The 19938-nt window shown below is 37.2% G+C and overlaps 1 protein-coding gene across 6 annotated transcripts in view; it reads left to right on the plus strand.

Annotated features, from left to right (window-relative positions):
• The window catches only part of PLEKHH2 (pleckstrin homology, MyTH4 and FERM domain containing H2), a 57431-nt gene extending 41470 nt beyond the window's left edge, over positions 1 to 15961 (plus strand). For all 6 annotated transcript variants that reach the window (XM_057407487.1, XM_057407490.1, XM_057407488.1 and 3 more), the window contains 11 exons: positions 1514 to 1693; positions 3233 to 3330; positions 3790 to 3967; positions 5740 to 5895; positions 7283 to 7380; positions 7741 to 7882; positions 8616 to 8761; positions 10359 to 10488; positions 11766 to 11852; positions 13554 to 13691; positions 14756 to 15961. In XM_057407487.1, coding sequence (XP_057263470.1) covers positions 1514 to 1693; positions 3233 to 3330; positions 3790 to 3967; positions 5740 to 5895; positions 7283 to 7380; positions 7741 to 7882; positions 8616 to 8761; positions 10359 to 10488; positions 11766 to 11852; positions 13554 to 13691; positions 14756 to 14938 — 1536 coding nt within the window. In that variant the 3' untranslated portion in view covers positions 14939 to 15961. The remainder of the gene's footprint in view (positions 1 to 1513; positions 1694 to 3232; positions 3331 to 3789; positions 3968 to 5739; positions 5896 to 7282; positions 7381 to 7740; positions 7883 to 8615; positions 8762 to 10358; positions 10489 to 11765; positions 11853 to 13553; positions 13692 to 14755) is intronic.
• Positions 15962 to 19938: the final 3977 nt, after the last annotated feature.

Here is a 19938-nt window from a genome sequence, read left to right on the forward strand (position 1 = left end):
AACTTCTAAAGATTTTCATACACCTGTAAAAATACACGTGTAAATCTCCCAGTAGTAGTGAAATGGATTTGTGATTAAGAGACATGCAATGGTTCATAACTGCTGTGCCACAGCTGGCTTCTTGAGAATTTCTGTATCCCAGTAAGACCTCGTATCTTTCCCAGTTAAAGGCCAGATAGGTGATTGATATCTATGGGAGGGAGTATGCTGTGGTGCCATTAACCTTCTTTCTCCTCTCTCCTACCCTCACCCAGCTAAAACTACTGAATGTTAACTAATAGCCAGGCTACAAAGTCTGTTTCAGAGACAAAGTAAATTCTTGCTCTGCCTTTTTCTGTACATTGTGAAATAAATTACAAGTTGGAAGGCATGCACCTTGGATAAATGAACTTATTCCACAGAATTTATACAAGTCTAAAGACCAAACTCCCTGAAGCATCAACTATCTAGAGAATTTTGATGTAATGATTTGGATCTAGAAAGGAATTCAAGACAAGCACCATTACATTCAGTCACAGCCACTTGTAGATAAACTTCCCAGCTTGTTTCCCTGAAATGTTAGGAACACTTCAAAAAAGTACATCTATCTTATTTTCTGCAATCCCGCAGCACGAAAAATTAAAAGAGAATGTAATTCCCCGATACAAATAAATTTGTATCTATTTGGAAAACTTTCTGAAACGCATTTCAGACTAATTCAAATCACAGACACTTGCCTGAAATAAATAAGAGATTACTTGTATGATCTTTACTGAAACTTTGTATAAATCAGTTTAAAAGTCAGGTAAGGAACTGATTTAGAAATGTTTTTCGGTCACGTTTCAGTTATTCTATTGCTGATAAAAATTACTGCTGTGCATCCACATGTTTTCAGATAGACTAGAAATAGATTGGGCTTCCATCCATTTCTTTAATTTTGCTTATATACCTTGACAATTCAACAACTATTATGTAGAATAAATGCAATGTGTGACATGTAAGCTTTGTTCTAATAGAGCAAAATAAATGCTTAATACCTGGCTTTCCTAAGGCAGTACTGTGCATAAGAAAGGCTGTACACTGTAAAAATACCAATGAAAGCCAAAACATAATACAAATGGCTGAGTTACAGTTTTCTTATCTGTGCATATTCTGCTATATTGCACTTACTGCTTGCCCAAGCATTTTACACTGGCTGTAGAGAGTTGTACAGTTAGTGTTTTAAAGGCCTGGGGAGAGGTAAACTGTGTTTAGCATGTCCTTAAACTTGCCTACTACCACAGCTATTGCAACTCCTGCTGGAGCTCATGTCATGAGATACAGAGTGAAAAGATTTTTAAGAGGTGTTATGTCTCTCTGTATAGCTTTTCACTATTCTGGCCTCTTGTCACCCCTTTTTTTGCAGGGCCAGGAGGGTTCCTTTAGTCTACTAATTGTGACTTCAATTATAGCACACTTTTATTATACAGAACGTCTAAAAGATTTATTGGATCGTTTTGCATGTAAACTCACTTGCTTATTATTTTATATCTAGACCTGCCAGTTGTTTATAAATGCTGCAGTTGACTCTCCTGCCATTGATTACCATGTATCTTTGGCCCAAAGTGCTTTGCAGATATGTCTTACACATCCTGAACTTCAAAATGAGATCTGTTGTCAGCTTATTAAACAGACCAGACGTCGACATCCACAAAACCAGGCAGGACCAATACAGGTAACCCAACATGCATTTTAACGGTGTCTATTTCAGCAGCAGAGAAGGAACTGAAAAGACTGTTCAGAATGGCAAAGAGGCTCCGCTCTTTTGTAGTATCTGCTTAATTAAAATCATAAAAACCTGAACTAACATCTTATTACTGCTGTGTCTTCCTGAAACAAAGCTGATGCTATCCTCCATCAAAGTGATACAGTATACCTATGCTGATTTTAAAGGCTGGACATACAATAGACTATCTTCAAGTTAGGTGTTGAGTAAGACATCATGTATGGAACCTAATCCTCTTTCACTGCATCTTTCCTAGGAGAGGTGCTGCATCAGGTAGCTTGGTGGGCTAAACCAAATGGCAAATGTCTCTATAGCATGAGCATGAAGAAAAGCTGTAGTGCCATGTTTTGGAATCTCAGATATGCTAAGGGTTTCTGATTGATGTCACCTCTTCTATGTCATGCTGCTCTGCATGCACTGTGCATGTTAGATTGTAAATGCATATTCTTATGTGTGGACTGGTGGGGAATGTGAAGCTGGAGGACAGTGTTGGCTGCAGTGACCATGAGATGGTGGAGTTCAAGATCCTTAGGGTAGCGAGAAGGGCGTGCAGCAAGCTCACTGCCCTGAACTTCAGGAGAGCAGACTTTGGCCTCTTGAGGGATCTGCTTGGTAGAGTACCATGGGATAAAGTTCTGGAGGGAAGAAGCGTGGGCTGAGAAATCTGGTTAATATTCAAGGATCACCTCCAAGCTCAAGAGTGACACATCCCAACAAAGAGGAAATCAAGCAAAAACACCAGGAGACCTGGATGGATGAACAAGGAGCTCCTGGGCAAATTCAGATACAAAAAGGAAGCCTACAGAGGGTGGAAGCAAGGACCAGGTAGTCTGGGAGGAATACAGAGAAATTATATCAGCAGCCAGGGATCAGGTTAGAAAAGCTGAAGCCCTGTTAGAATTAAATTTGGCCAGGGATGACAAGGGCGACAAGAAAAGCTTCTGTAAGTATGTCAGTGATAAAAGGAAGACAAGTTAAAATGTGGGCCCTCTCCACAAGGAAATGGGAGACCTGATTACCAGCAACATGCAGAAGACTCAACAGCCTTTTTGCCCTGGTCTTCACCAGCGAGTGCTCCAGCCACACTGCCCAAGTCACAGAAGGCAAAAGCAGGGACTGGGAGAATGAAGAACTGCCTGCTGTAGAAGATCAGGTTCTCCTCATTTCTTACTGCTTAGCTTTGCAGCCTTAATATTTTTTTGTTTTCTGTATATTAACTGCTTTTTATACAAACTGATCTGCTTCCCATTTCCAGCCCCAAAAGAAACTTGCTGTACACAGGTAAATAGAAAGAGAGCATTTGGGCCTTCCAATGAGGTGATATGCTTATTTTTTCAGCTTTTTCTCTTATGTTTTGTGGTTTTATTCATATTTACCTCTGTCTGTTACTCAGCTTGGCACAGTAAGCTGCACTGCTGGCCAGCAGCCACAGCGGGAAGTTTTACTTTGTATGATGTTTAAAACAGTGAATGTCTTCCTTTTGTCCAGGGATTGCAGCTCTTGGCTCTCTGCGTTGGACTTTTTCTGCCCCAGCACCCATTCCTGTGGCTTCTTAAACTTCATTTAAAGAAGAATGCAGATTCCAGGTGTGCCTAAATATTGCTACCCAGCTAGTCAACTAGTTTTTCTTAAGTATCTTATTTTCCAGCTTTCATTTAATATTTCAGATCTTTTGACATATATTTTAGTATAAATTTGAGTAAATTGTGCTCCAGTGCTACTAAAATGCAGTACGTTACACTTTTATGCACCACTTGGGAAAGTTAACTTGTTTTGAAAAACACTCTGACTGAATGTTGCAAAACTATAAAAACCAAAATATGGCAGCTACACCAAACACTCTGAGCCATGTTTGTCTTTGGCACAGTTTTGTTCATCTCTGTAGACTAATTCTCTTTACAATTACACATGACAAAATGCGTTGGAAATCACAGTGTGAAATCTGAGTGCTCCTCCCCATCTGGCATCCCCAGAGAGATTTACTCACAGTTTACTACCCTTTCAGTCAGTCTCCAAGAATTGTTTTATTTCTCTCTTTGTCACAGGACTGAATTTGGGAAATACGCAATATATTGTCAGCGATGTGTAGAGCGTACCCAGCAGAATGGAGACCGAGAAGCCAGACCTTCCAGAATGGAAATCCTTTCCACTCTCCTAAGAAATCCTTACCACCATTCACTGCCCTTCAGTATTCCAGTTCATTTCATGAATGGCATATATCAGGTAATGTCGGTAGACCATGAAATCTTCGCTCTCCCAACCCCTTGCTATTAGCACATACATGAAGTAGTATATTAGAAACAGAATTGTAAGTATTAAGGTAAAAAAGGTTAAAGCTTCATCCTGTGCCAATGCTAGCAATGGCAGGCACAAGGTACTTGTCATCTGATTTTATCAACAAACAGTAAAGATTTGGGGGAAAATCTTTCAAAGAAAGAAAGAAAAAATAAAACCTCCTGAGAGTGAGAAATCCTGAAGTTCTGTTTCTTATTTAACCTGACCACCAGATGAATGAATTAGACTGAAGAAAAGGGAAAGGTATTAAATTCCACTTCCTTTCATCAGACATCTTGAATGTTAAGTATCTCAGTGAAGTCCTGGAAGCACAGCTGTAATTCCCATTATCAGTCGTGACGGATAGCCGTATCTGTTACAGAACAAACACAGCTTCATTCTTAACTCTTGGGACTCCATCGCTCAAAGCCTGTACGAAACTTCCTATGTGCTCTCATGCATACTGCCTCACATCCTGGTTTGTGTTTCTAACTGTGAGAGCTGGCTAAAAAGAGGTTTTTAACGATTCACAGTATTCCTAGACAGAAATCAAGCTTGTATATGAAATTAAAGCTACATCAAATAAACTTTTAATTTCAAGTCACAGAATAACTTTCCTTTTTTTCCCCTCTAAATTTCTTAACTGCTTTACAGCTTGCCCAGTAAACCCAGAAAAAATAACATGTATTTAAATCATCCTAAAAGGTTTCACAATTGAAGTTTTAAGAAGGAATAACGGCTCATTTGTTAGTTATTGCTCAAAAATGTATAATTTCCAAGGGCTATGAAAATTTTAATTAAATACATAAATTACTTCAGTGGGATCAGCAAATAAGCTTCATCTCTGAAGCTACATTCAGCAGATTATGTTTTTTTATGCCAACCACGGAGAAGCCTGGAACACAAGTCCAAGTTCCATTTTTAAGGCATTTCTTTGCCAAAAGAATAAAACATCTTCAACATATCAAATGCAGGAAAACGCCCTCAAAACAGATTTAAGTGAGCGTCAGCAACTAGTATCTCTATAAAAGCCATTTGCCATCCCTTGATAAAGTGCTTTAATACTAGTAACAACAGTCAGAAATTCAGATTTGGGAAAATAAAATGTAGGAGGCTCTATATATTACTGACCTATGGTAGTACTGACAGAGCAACATTTGTGAAATATTCTGGATTTGCTAATGTAGATCTGCCATCCAGTATCCCCTCTGAAGTTGCACATGGTCTGATTTATTTCACTACCATATTGAAAAGTAGGAAATTAAGAGTTTTCTTCATTTTTCAGAGAGTATTTATCACAAAAATCTCAGATACTAGATTGCTTTGTTATAGAAATTCTGTAGCAGAAATTCAAGTGTAGCAAGTGCAAAGAAACCGGTATAAACAAAGGCAATAAAACAAAAATGCTACCTTTAGAAGCATTTTGATAGTGACTTCGATTTCATAAACAAAATGCAAGAAGGTACATTCAGCTGGGAATTTAATCATTTTTTGGAGGGAGAAAAACTCCACTAAATTGACTTCCCATATGGAAATCTTGAATCTTTTCCAGACCATTTATGGAAATTTTCAGTTTCCAATGACAGTAAGTTGTTCATAAAGGATGGACTGGGTCTTATAGTCCCACCCTTATTCTAGAGGTATTATCTTTCAAAATCTTAGATTTAAGGAGGGGTTTTAATAACTTTGATAGTAAAATACTTTTTTGGCTGCTTTTTCAGGTTGTTGGGTTTGATGCCTCTACAACAGTGGAGGAATTTCTGAACACCTTGAACCAGGACACAGGGATGAGGAAACCAGCTCAGTCAGGATTTGCACTGTTTTCTGATGATCCATCTGGCAAAGACATAGAGCACTGTCTTCAAGGAAACATCAAGGTAAACAAAAGCCTTTTAATAAGCTTTGCATATAAAACAACAAAATATCTGAATTTTACAGAGCCCTCTTCAGACAATGTAAAAGAAAACATTTTTCAGGCTGAAAACTGTCTAGGTTTTTTTTTTCTTCATAACATAAAAGTAAAGGTTTAAAAAGTCGCTTTCAATTGTTGAAATTAATTCAGTGAACTATATTTAAAAGCCTTGTCTAGGAGACTGATACTATTCAGAGAAGTAACAGCTGGGTTGAAGAGGCAAAAGTAAGATTTTCCTAATCACAGTGCTTCAAAACTAAAAAGCAATTGGGGTCCAACATGTGTTTAGAGATTTCAATAAACATTTCTGGTATGGCTCCAAAAGATGACCATTTGAGGTCCGAAAAGTAATTGATGCTGGGGTAGAGATCCTGGGGATGAACAAAGGAGGAGGATCCTTAGCTAAATATGGAATAATTAGGGTTCAGTTCAAGAGATTTCCAATGTTTGGCTTATCATTGTTCTGAACTTTTGTTCCCTCTATTCCTAGAATTAAATTTTTTTGTAGTAGAGAGTGGCAAAATGCAATATAATTTGTGTTTTAGTAAACTATTAGACATTTTCCAAGCCTTTTAGCAACTAACAAATAATGAAATTTTTGTGCTTCTACCAAGTTGTCTTTTGCACCCTTTCACCAATGTTCACAGCTGCGTTTTGAGTTACAAGGTATGGTACAACTAGGCCTTAGTGAAAAACAAGCAGAGTCATATCAATCAGCTTTCTGCTCCTACTGGAATAATTACTATATGGAAAGCAAACTGTATAAAAAATGTACTTATTTTCTTGATAAATGTAAATTCACAATCTGTTCACTTCCTTCGCTGCTTCCAGTGACATGAAGCCCTGCAGTGGTCTCAGGACCTCTGTTCCTCCTTCTGCCTGTTTGCCTGGCTACACTACTTCTGAACCACTTTTGCTGCACTATGCAACAAACTTCATCTAAACTTTATAGCAGCTACTAAAAAGCACCTGAAAAACTCCAGCATGCAACAGAAAGAGAAGGCAAAGATCAAAGGCATTTGCTTAATTATGCAGCAACTCATTTTGTGTAATTACACATTCGGTAGCTGCTGCTAAATCAAGTACCTGGCCTTTCCACAGAAGCATGTTATGGCTCGTTTCCAAAGGTGGTGTGTGTTGCAGGATAAACAAGCAATAAAAAATGTCCAATTTGCACATGCTCTAATTAAGAAATACAAGTAGTTCTCTTCCAGTAAGTTTAGAAATTTAAGCTATGTATGTTTCCAATCTATAATAGGTAAAAAATACTAAAATAAGTTGCCAATTTCTGTGAAAAGTGTTTTCAAAATGCAGTACATGACAAAGTCAGTTTTGTACGGATATCCTTCTAGATCTGTGACATCATTTCAAAATGGGAGCAAGCCTCCAAAGAGCAACACCCTGGGAAATGTGAAGGCACAAGGACTGTCCGCCTTACTTACAAAAACAGGTTTGTCCCAAGATGTATTTTTAATTTCTGCATAGTTTCTTTGTCTGAAAAATACTGCCTAACTCAAAGCTTGCAACAAAAATAGCAAATTGGTGTAACCGGAGATTTATTTTTTTAATACAGTTAATTTTTTTAGTTCTTGGGAGGTGAGCAGGGCTGCCAAAAAAACCCCCACCAAAACACTGAATTCAGGAGACTGAAGTTAAACATTTGCCCGTGGGTTCAAGTACAAGTGCTGCTCTGCTTATGTGTTTGGATGCTGATATAAACATGTCACATTCAGAGCACATACCGCTAATCCTCAGGGCTAAATGCATTTCCCTGTCTTCTTTATTTAATAACTTTCTGTCTTTTCTGTAGGCTTTATTTTTCAGTTCAAGTCCATGGGGAGACGGAGAGAGAGAAGCTGCTTCTGGTGTATCAGACAAATGATCAAATAGTCAATGGACTTTTCCCTGTAAACAAAGAACTAGCGATGGAACTGACAGCTCTTTTAGCTCAGGTAATTCTTGTGCATTAATGAGTCACACGACAGTTTTGCAGATGAAAAACCTGAATAAAGAAACTGGTCTAGAATTGCTTGACAGTCAAGTGACCTCCACCTTTTACACATGATAGTACAGGAAATAGCCTGGGCTGGCATATTTGCTCTAACTGTACTTCAGTGGGAATGCGTTACAGAGCGTGCCGCTGTTGGCACCAGTATGGATAAAACGCGCTTTACCTCCTACACAGTCATGCCCCCTTTGATCAAACATCATGTAATCACGTTCCACTTCTTCATTCACTATTCCTTACATGATTCCTGCAAGCTAATACACCAGAGTAACAGCTGTTTAATGAAAGCCTAGGACTCCTTTACTAGCCATGGTCTTGATAAGATCTGTTTTATTTTTAAAAAATGAATGGCTCAAGGGAAGGTTATTGAGAAAGTTATTTGATGGTGTTACTTGATAAATCTAAACTGGTTTGTGTCAGCCGGAGATCTGGCAACCTCAGAACAGAGCTAGTGTTGTATTTGACCAGTTTATATTTGATATTAATCTTTCTTCCATGGTAAATGTAAAATAAGAAAAATAAAATTATGTGCATGACTTTTACATCAGTGAAAATAGTGGAGAAGCTGTTTTTCATTTTATATTTGGTAAGACAGAGGAAAAAATAGCTTATAATGCCCAGCTAGAGAATTACTCTGAAGTAACAAAAAATTTTCTTCTTCATGGTCCCCCCCTTAGGTAGAGATTGGAGACTTTGAACGGCCTTTCTCAACTCCAGCAGGGCAAGTCACTTCCCAGTCCAAGTCCAATCAAACATTAAAACAGGTTTTGGAGAGATTCTACCCTAAGAGATACAGGCATGGTTGTTCAGAGGAACAGTTAAGGTGAGATGTATTTTGCAATTCATATTCTCCCAAGATCTAGGAGTGAAATGAAGAAGTTCTAAATTTTCATTAGCTACAAATTACTGTTATGCGATATTTGCCTAACCTCGTGCTTGAAACTAATTTTCTTACTTAATTGAGGAAGCCATTTCCTCTGAATATTTCTAATCTAAACAGAAGACCATCATTGAGCACACGCACGCATTCCATCAAAAGCTGTACAAGCTACTACACAGTGTTACAAAACCCAGCGATTTTGAAATTCATATTTTTCTTACTCAGCAAATCTAAATTAAGTCTGTGCACAGACTAAAGAACTACTGAAAGTACGGGACATGAGGATCTCATCTGAATGTTTGCTATTCTAATGTTCAATCTCTGGCAGCCAGTCAAATTGGCAATATGTTAACTCAGTGGATTTGCTAGGAAGGTGTCCCTTAATTTAAAATTAATAACCTGCAGCTCATTTCAGTCAACACCTACTAACATGAAGAAGAGCAGAACAGTGCAATAATTGTCTGAAGTCAATGATACAACAACTTTGAAGTCCAGTAAACATCACAGAAATGTTTTCCTCGCTACAGAGCTAAGAAAGTTTAAAGCTATTATTGTATGCACAAAGTAAAACGTTATTACATACTCAGATGTTAATAGGGCTATTCAAAAGTATATGCACAAGAGGTTCAATTGATTTCAAAGAACAAAGGGTAAGAGATGCTAGATTAGAATAACACATGGAGGATATTTAACTAACAGTTCAAATATCTGTTGAACTGTTCAGGTAGTCCCTAAACTTACCAACTCCCAGAGCTGGAAGTCTGTGGCAGGAAAAGAATCATTCTGTACCTCCCCTGTTGCTTGTATTCTTTTGCTAAGGGTGCACTTTAACTTCATAAACTTCTAGTAAGAGTAAGCTGCAAGTGACAGATACCCCTTTTACTACACATTCCCCCTTCCTTTTATTGGGCTGCATCTAATAGTCTGGTGGCTGCTGGGTGAGTCATTCCTGCAGGTCAGTGGGCTTAAAAGGTATTCTGGGGTGAAGTTTTTTTGAGGATTAGATTTCCAAGGGGTCATTCATTGAACCAATTCACCATGGGGCCATGAAAGAAAGTAGCCAATGCAGATGCATCATGCATCACAAGCATCCTTTTTTGTAGCAGTGCCAAGACACACTGAAAAAGGGTAGTCTTAAGCCATGTCTGCCACATCTGCTGCTAGCCACAGGTAAAGATATGCGCTAAACTGGATGGATTTTTGGAATGACAACTGGCATAACTGTTGAGTACTGATAAAGGTAGATTGATTATCTGTACAGACATATTAAAAGCTGTCCTAGATTTTTTTCCCTTTTTGCTGCAACTGCTACATCAATATTTAACCATAATGTTGCAGAAATTAGAAGATACTTAGTAATTTTCATGTGCATAAAAATATTAAATGATGTTTTGGATTTATTTAATACTGTGTAAGTGATAGTTGTTGTATTAACTTAAATTATCATTTTAACAAATGGATTTTTTTTGCTCATTAAGCTCACTATGGATAAGCATTTAAATTCCTTTCAATAACTAAATTACATATTTCATTTCAACAGACAGCTTTGTCAGCGATTGTCTACAAGATGGATGGCTCTCCGGGGGCACAGTGCTGCAGACTGCATACGCATTTATCTCACTGTAGCCAGAAAATGGTCCTTCTTTGGTGCTAAATTGTTTGCAGCAAAGGTAAGAAACTTTACTGAGTTTGAGTGGCTGTGAGGTTTTTTAATATACATATAATCTGCAAATAGTAATATCTTTTTTATTATAAATGAGTGTGTTGTGCATGTGCTGATTGAATATCTTGTCAATGACTAACTTGTTTAAGCCATATACTAAGCTGAGAAAGTTGGGGCTGTTCGGCCTGGAGAAGAGAAGGCTGCGTGGAGACCTCATAGCAGCCTTCCAGTATCTGAAGGGTGCCTATAGGGATGCTGGGGAGGGAACTCTTCATTAGGGACTGTAGTGACAGGATAAGGGTTAAAACTTAAACAGGGGAAGTTTAGACTGGATATAAGGAAGAAATTCTTTCCTGTTAGGCTGGTGAGGCACTGGAATGGGTTGCCCAGGGAGGTTGTGAATGCTCCATCCCTGGCAGTGTTCAAGGCCAGGTTGGATGAAGCCTTGGGTGAGATGGTTTAGTGTGAGGTGTCCCTGCCCATGGCAGGGGGGTTGGAACTAGATGATCTTAAGGTCCTTTCCGACCCTAACGATTCTATGATTCTATGAAATGTAATTGCCATAGTACCACACATACCATAACAGTAATTTTCCAATACATTTATTGCTTGTTTTACATTATTAATCTAGGTGGTATCTTTTCATTTGCTTGTATCTTAGTTAGTGATAGGCTTTTTATTCCAGACTTTTTTTTTACCTGATAACTAGTAGAATATTGAAAAGGCATCATTAACTGGCTATGGAAGCTGCACCTTGTAGAATCACTACATGTTGTTAAGGGTATTTAGAGCACTCCTGTCTGTGCTGGCCTCAGAACTGTGCAACTGAGAGTTGCTCTTAAGTCTCTTAATTCTCAGTTCACATAACAGCTGTGTTAAACAGAACTGTCACGTGACTCCTTATATTTAATTAGGAGATCCCCATGTATCTATATAATAGATATATCAGCACTCTGTTCTTTGCATATGTAGACATATGTGCTAGTAAACAAACTTTTAAACACCTAACTTTTTTTTTTTAATCTTATTTTATAAATGAGACTATACACTTTATTGGACTAAGCACCAGGGTAGGCTTCAAGGGTATTAGGTTGAGTTCATAGTCCTGCCACTAGCTGCCTACATGGCTTTGGGCAGCTACTTCAATTCCTTTGCATCAGTTCCCTCCAAGTGTAAAACTCAGTAAGATCTGTGGATGGAGAGAGCTGTGTAATAGCAGAGAGTTAATAATTACTTACATATTGCCTTATTTTGAAGTAGTAATTAAAGAACATTTCTCTGTAGCCTCTAGCAACATCCTCAGTTGACAAGTCCTTCATATGGTTTGCTGTACATGAAGATGGCATAAGCATCCTAGATTACAGCTCAATGGTAAGTGAAATTTCTTTTCTAATTTGGGTCAAAGTAGATTTTAATACTGAGTAAGTATATGGAGAGATTCACCACCATCCTACATAAAAGATGGCATTAGTCTTCCACACAAAGTTATCTAATCTTTCTTTTAAAGCAAAAATTCAGTCCTTTCAAAGTGCTTTAATGTTATCGTCATTACAGTAGCACTAATAATAGAAATAAGTGATGAATTCTTTGCACAGAATTTATTTTTGTTTATCAGATGCAGTTTTTATATCTTTTAATGAAATATTAATGTTTTAATCATTCAGATGTCAGGAGATCAGTAGTTACAGTTCTTATAACAACATTAATTTTCTTTTCCTGAAGACTTCATTTTCCATTATTATTCATAATACATACACTCTGCAAAGAGCAGTTACTTTAAAAGATTGTTATTTTCATTGTATTATTTTTGTTTAATAGTAGGTAATATAACCCAGTGTTATTTAATTATGTCATTTTAGGCTCTGATTTTTCTTTGATTTGCAATAAAAGTTTTCACAGAAAACAACTCATGGTAATCAGTGTGAAAAAGCAGTGCCTGAGAAGATCCCTGCTTTAAATTGTATCTTGCAGAAAAACAGAATGGCGGGGTGCTATTAGCAAGTGCTAATACTGAATATCAGAAAATTAAAATCTCAACTTTATAATTGTACTGATACAGTCTTTTCATTATGTCTTTGCAGTTAAAGAAATAATAAAACAAAACATTAGGAGAGCAAACAGCAGCTCTGTTTAGAGAACAAGCAAAATGAGCTTGCATCAGACTGCAGAAAGCTCTATAAACATGATCTACTATGGCATTTCTGCAGAGCACTTGCCAGACAGAGCACAGTACCAGCAGGCCTTACTTGCCATTCAAGAAGTGCTGTTTCCAGGAAGTACTCTGATTTTATGTAAGAAGAATCGGGGATATGAGAAACGATATTGCAAGGGGCAGAATAAGCACTATTTCAAACTCAGGGCAAAAAGAGGTTTAGTAACTGAACGACATGAAGTCAGTTATTGTACAAATATTGCCTTACAATGCATTTAAATGTGAACATCTGCAGCAAATTAATATGAGTCATAATGATAAATTAAATGCTAATCATAAACTTAGAGGCCACTAGTGTAATGTTGAACATTAAACAGTAGGAGCTGAGGCATGGAAAGCAGAGGAGCATTAAAGAGCAATTATGTTCCACCAGATATATGGAAAAAAAAAGAGAACAGGATTTAATTTCATTTGTGTGTATGCAAACTATATCACTGCACATAAAGAGTTAAATTCCGTTAGATGTCTCATACTCTGTCATTTAATTTATTTAGACACTGCTTCGATTTCAAATGGAATTCCTAAGATTAACTTCTCTCAGTCAGTCAAGACTTGTGTAAATTGAATTACACACTTGAGTTGAAACCTGCTTATAGTATCTTTGATCTAATTAATTTGCAATAGAAACAGAGGTCAAACACAAGCACTCTCATCTGCAATGGAAATTCCTCATAGTGAAGGTCTGAATGAAGCGATTCCAAAACCCGCAAGAGGCTAGCAACAAAAAATTGCATTGAAAATACAAATATTGAAAAATACATGTGTAATTGTATTTTTAAAAGGGTTTGGCATACCCTGGTTGTCCTGCGTTGTCCCGCTTACAGCTTTGCATCTTGTTTTCTGTTTTTTTCTTTTTTAAGCGTTTAACAGTTACATATACATATAAGAGTCTGATGACTTTTGGAGGGTATCAAGATGATTTTATGTTGGTTGTTAACAATGCTCAGGCAAAGGACAAATCAACTGAAAAACACCTTTTTGCCATGACAAAGCCAAAGGTCAGTATATTACCTGAAACAATTTTCCACCATCTGCTACTTTTCTACTTTTTCTAATGGGTAATCCTTAACAGATGTGAAAGATGAAACACCTTCTTTATTCCTTGCATTCCCAGATTATTGAATTTTGCCAGATGTGAAATAATTAGTAATGTAAGAGCTAACAGTGGCAATACTGATGTGTTCCTTTGCTTTTGATATTCCTGTCTATTACATTCCAGATTTTTCACAGAAGGACAAACAAGGCTACTTAGGACAGGAATTACATGTAGTACTTAAAAACTAGTCTGTCTGCTTGACCAGCACCAGTGGCAGCTTTTAATAAGGTACATTCGTGTTCTACAGTGGAATTATAGAATACAAGATTTGAAAGATCAGTCACTTCTTAAAAATCCTAGGATATTTTTACCTTTGGTAAAGTAACTGTTCATGCTTTTTAAATTTAGATTCTCTCCTCCACTGGTAAGTCTGACTATATTTTTAAAAAAATCAAGATTCCACAGCCTTTTGCTGTTAGAACAATTAATGAAACAGAATAGAAAATTCCACACATAAATTTGAGTCAAAACACAACTCTTCATACAAATAAGCATAGTAGAATGCATCTGTTCAAGTTTCCCTCAGACTGTGCTCTTATAGGCAAGGCTGTGTGGGCTGCAAAGTAAAAACACCGTAAGAATCTCCCAGAAGTCTTTATTCCTTTTATTTGCCCTGTGTCTTTAGTTCTCCGATCACTGGGTATTTTCTAGCAAAACTGAGGGAAAACATCATGAAAGCTTTCTCTAGGAGGGTCATCCTTCAGACCTCAAAGTCTCTCTCAAAGTGAAAGAAGCCAAGAAAGAAGGCAAAGTTTTAGCATATTGATGGGAATAACATTACATTATTTGCTGCAAGCAATAGAAGAAAGCTCTATTAGGCATCTCCTCTCTCCCCATCATTAATTTGTTTGATAAAGTACTTTTCCAGTTGATGGTGATTGTCACTTGCTAAAAAGTTAGCTGTTTTTTCAGCAGTCAAAACACATCACTGTATTTTTCAAAGAGTTTTGCATGTTCCTGTTACAGATTCTTGAGATCACTCTATTGATTGCCAGCTACATTAACAACTTTCACCAGCTGAAAGGAGCTGCTCATCACCTCTCTGCCCCAGCATTACTGACACCTCAAAGTGGACAGAAACTCAAGGAAATGGGGAGTCAGCCACTTGTTGCAAACAGCAGGCCAACAAAATGTCCCACTTTGTTATGACCAGATTATGTATCATGATAATGTATCTTTGTTATGGGGTTTCGACACCGATTGAGAACTTCTTGATGTACAAGACAGAGCATAAGAAGGTCCATAAAGAAAATCAAAGTGGACAGGTTTGTAATCATTTCAGTAGTATGTAACAGGAGGAGCCCTTTAATTAAAGGCCTGGCCTGAACTGGAATGATGATGAACCATCTTAAAGATTAAGCTTTACTTGTGGTGGCTTGTGTCTACAGACCAGAAATAAATGTGTCTGTTGATCGTGATGGGGAAAGGTGACCTTGGGAGCAATTGTATAGATTTTAGTAGTTTTCTAGATATTTACTCAGGGACCAAACTGTCTTCAACTCTTCATCTCTATTTTTCCTAAATTGCACAAGTTGTGTAACATTCATTTTGCAAAGGAAGTTTTGTTCAGAAAAAAAACCCCAGTCAAATGCAAAATATTTTCCATTTCTAGCACCATCCTTATCTGCAGTACAAGCACCATGGGACTAAAAAGAACAAATTGTTTGATTTTTATAGATGTTTCTCCTTTATAAAAAAAAGGCAAATCATGCAACTATTATAAATTTAAAGAGTATTCTTGTGATGCACTCTAGCCTTTGTTATACAGCTATTTTACTTGGGCAAATCTTTAGCCTTGGTCTGGTAAATTTCTAAATAATTTATCTCTGCCCCAGCCTTTTGGAAAAATCTAAATTGAACAAGCAGTGTACTTAGTATAGTTCTGCTAAACACAATCCTGTACCTAATTTATTCTTTAATCCATAATAATAATACAGATGCAAGAATGATTCACAATTCAAAACCAAGAATGACATAGAAAGTTATTGCTTGAACTGTTGTGAGTAAACTTGGAGACATATGCAACATATAAAATCCATGTATAATGTGTATAATGTATATACTTTGGTTCAGAATAATATTTTGTAAAAGTTGTACTTCCTCTTTTTCATTTGTATCTATAAATTTTATATTATAATATTAATATAATGTTCTTTCACACTGAAAACATAATGCTGCATCTGCACTACCGGACCTCGGAAAACCTTCAGTTGCTTTTTACAGCTGCAAGCCTCAATGCTATGTAGGGCCAAATATATAGAAATTACCCCTGTTTTTTCTTCCAATCATCTTATTTTCATTTCCATGCAAATAAACCCCTTATGCAGGCTCTGAAATGGATCAGCAGCATAATCTGATAGATGATTTAGGTCCAACCATACAGAAGATAGTCAAATACACATCACCAATTTACATACATTTCACAACTTCCACTTCTGCTCATGGTAGTGATCATGGATCATTAACCCCTTGCTGCTGCCCTAAGCACTTTGGTTTTTTTTTTGTTGTTGGGTTTGGGGAGGATTTTTTGTTAATTTTTCTTTTTAATTGATTACTTTAAACTGTAGTAGTTTCACAGTTATGAGTTTTAATATTTGAAGATTGCAAATCTCCTTTATGACATTTAAGCATTTCAGATATATACATACTCATACTGAAATAAAAGGGATTTTCAGGTGTTTGCCCTATGTGAAAGGTAGGGAGTATCCTCCTGAAGAATTGAAATAGATTGGAGTAATACACAAGTTGTGAAGAGAATATGCTCTTCAAAAGTGGAAGGACAAACTAGCAAGCTGATCTGATAAATACATCTCTTCTAAAAGCTCTCAGAGTCCTGGCACAACTTCTTAAGTCTGTGGGATCCTAGCACCAGTTTATGAATGGTTATGGGCCTATGCTTTGCCTTGAAAATGACAAGCAAATAACAAACATACTGTATACAGATGCTTTCGCATTTGCAATGTAGAAAGAGCTTCCTTGTAGCTTTCATGTTTGGTGTGGGATTGTGGCACCAGATCCTTATCTTTCAAGGAGGCAGGGCCTCCTTGGAAAGCAGGAGGAGGTTTACCTCTCAGTGGGTGGCCAATCCCCTGCCACCATTAAGAAAAGCATATTGGAAGCTACAAGAGACCCTGCCACTGACTGCAGCATCCTTCTGTGCAGCATCCTATGTGAAGTGATGCAGATACACGGTAAAATTGAGTCAGGGATTAACATCCCTTTGCAATCAGCAGAACAGTTGACTTTCAGAGATTCAGGGGAGGCAAGGTCTTCGCAAATTGAAACACACTACTACGTCAGTTATACTGAGGTTGTCGTCTAAAGCTTCTCATATAAGATTAGAAACTTCAGTTTACAAATACAAAAATCTTCATGTCATCATGAAATTACAACTGTCAATCTAGAATACTCCAACTACTAATTCTTTACTAATTGTCCAGTTTCAAATGAGTGTGGCAGATCACGTTCTATTAGAAGGCAAAACCAGTGTTCTGCTAGTAAACTTGTTCATGTAGTTTTAAAAATCTTTGTTGATTTTTGTGTGATACACAATACAAACAGCTGATGTGCAGATTTTGAGGTTTTTTACAGTTTTCATTAACACAGCTTTACAAACTGCTGTTTTATAAAGCAATAGACAATTTGAGTATGACCTTCCTGCCTGCCTTCTGGTAGATAATTCTAGATATTGCTTTGCTTTCCAGTGTTGAGTTCTTGCTGTTGCAGTGCATCCCTACACCATAGTACCAGAAGCAATCCATGCATTAGCTTCTCTTTTTTTAGCAGCACCTTCCTGACTTAGTGCCACTAACTGCTCATTACAGGTCACCATTATTCCCAGGCAGTCACATTACCACAAATGCTGTGTTAATTTTTATGAAAGAAATGCACTCACAATCACAGTTACCATGACAACACTACATTAAACAATGAAGTTTCTAACAGGATTTTCATTAGCAGGAGCAACGTTTCCGTTGTAACCTCCTCAAGACACTTTCTTCAAGTTAACAGAGTCAGCAGGTAAAGTCTCCTACACAAACACTTCCAAACACATCTACTTAAGTCTCAAGGGAACTTGCTCCATGTTATAATCTAGCTCCAGAACTACTTAGGGGATACCACACAAGACAGCAAAGCTGATAATCTGTGCTGCTTTCCTCACTTGGCCCAAGAGCCTCATGAGTGATCCACATTTCAGCCTTAACCTTGAGTCATGTACCGAAACAATTCATACCCTGCTACATAATCCATGACTAAAGCCCAGGTACAAATTAGACCTTTCTCACCTTCAAATCTTCAGCAGCAATGATATGATGGGAGCTGTCAGACAAGCAGTGACCTCTGGGGCTGATGCAGAACTTCCCATACTCAAGGCTTGCAGAACCTAGACTGTAAAAGTATTCTCAGGGTGAGATGAATGTGTTAGCACATGCAAGGATACCTCACCTCCCATCATGAACTTCAGAACATCTTTTGTGCTTGCTTTGAGCTAGTGGTCAGTATCAGCAATCAGTACAAATGGTCAATGAATCTGAGCTTGACAATTACTGAAAGATCACTGGTAACTCTCTGTATAAGCAATTACACTGATTTAAAAATAATATTTGGAATTCAGTGTAAATTAATATAGTCACTGAAATTCACTCTGCCTTGTCAGTTTTTGTGCAGCAGTATTAGTAAGCAAACTGTGATTTCTGAAACAAGCAACACCTGTTTACTCCAGTAATACAGCTGGCAAATGACAAAGCTTTGTGTTTCTAAAACAATTCACAAAATTAGTGTTTTCTGTTATTTTAGATTTAAATCAATTTTGGGTTCTATTTAAATTTAAAATAGAAGCACATATTTGCCTATAAAAGAAGGCAGCTGTTGGAGTTCCCCGGCAGACTAACACAGTTTTTATAGGTTTTATTTTTTTTAGGTTTTCCTGAAGGAAAAAAATTATCCATGTGTAAAGGAATGCACCAATTAAAGCTTTAGGTAGAGCTTTAATAGTCCATACAGCTTAGTGTAAACCACTAGTATGAGTTAATTTTAACTAAGGTGATTAGTAACTCAGTAATAATGAATTAGGAAGAAATCTTCCTTTTTTTTCCAGGTTTCTTAGGGCAAAGGAAATGAAACCAAGTAAGGTGAAACTTAAAATACTTAGAACTCTAACTTCATTTCAAAATCGGATTTCACTAGAACTTACTAATTGTATACCCTTACACTGTGCTTCCTAGCTCAGATTTAAACTGCAGTATCTTCCAGATTTGTCACCTCTCTGCCAGCGAGTAAAACACTGTAAAAAGACTTTGCTTTTTAGTCTCACACTCTTGGCTGTTGAAGCAATATATGCCTAGATCATAGTGCCAGGAGCAATTCCTACCTTTGGCAGAGGAAGAGCAGCTTTGTCCAGGATTTTTACAGCCTCTGATTATAGATCAGCACCGTCTTCATATACCAAGATGTAAGAAATAGTCTGTTGAAATGAAATAATGCACTTAGAAAGGCATCAGCATGACCTGCCACAGTACAACACCAAACAATGAAGTTTCTTTCTGAATTTTAATTAGCAAGACCATAGTTTCCATAGGGGGTTAGCAAGCGTTCATATAAAAACCTGTGAAAAATCACCATAGGCCTCTGGGACTGAAACTGATTATGGAAGTCAAACTTAGAAAAAGGTTTTCTTTAAAGAACAAGTATTACTTAGGGACTGCAGAAGGCTTGGGGAAGGAAGAAGGAACAGTTAATTCTGAGTTAATCATTATGAATGAGGCCACTTTCCTTGTTTTGATCAAACAGATAAAAGGACTTGGGTTTTTCTCCTTCTCTAGTCTCAGACAATGCAAAGCAGCTACTCAGATACAGAAGGTCAGCTGTAATTGCTGTCCTAAGTTTTAGGTCAGTTCTGACTTGTTGGGTTCATCTACAATCCTACATCCCTTTTGTATGCTGGGCCATCCCGCTGTTGTACTGTGCCCTGTAAATCCTACTTTCTAATCCAACCCTTTTTGGATCTGATCTCTGACCAACAGATTTTATTAGAAATAATCTAGCCCATATCCTGTTTGTTATAGCATCTTATTTGTATTTGCAACAGTTGATTTGTATGTCTCAGTAACTACAAAATAATTGCACTTATTTTTTTTATAGAGAAGTTA

This window comes from Pezoporus wallicus, unplaced genomic scaffold (genome assembly GCF_028554395.1).
Source record: "Pezoporus wallicus isolate ANWC-B61680 ecotype Strahan unplaced genomic scaffold, APGP_CSIRO_Pwel_v1 contig_8811, whole genome shotgun sequence".
Taxonomy (NCBI): domain Eukaryota; kingdom Metazoa; phylum Chordata; class Aves; order Psittaciformes; family Psittacidae; genus Pezoporus; species Pezoporus wallicus.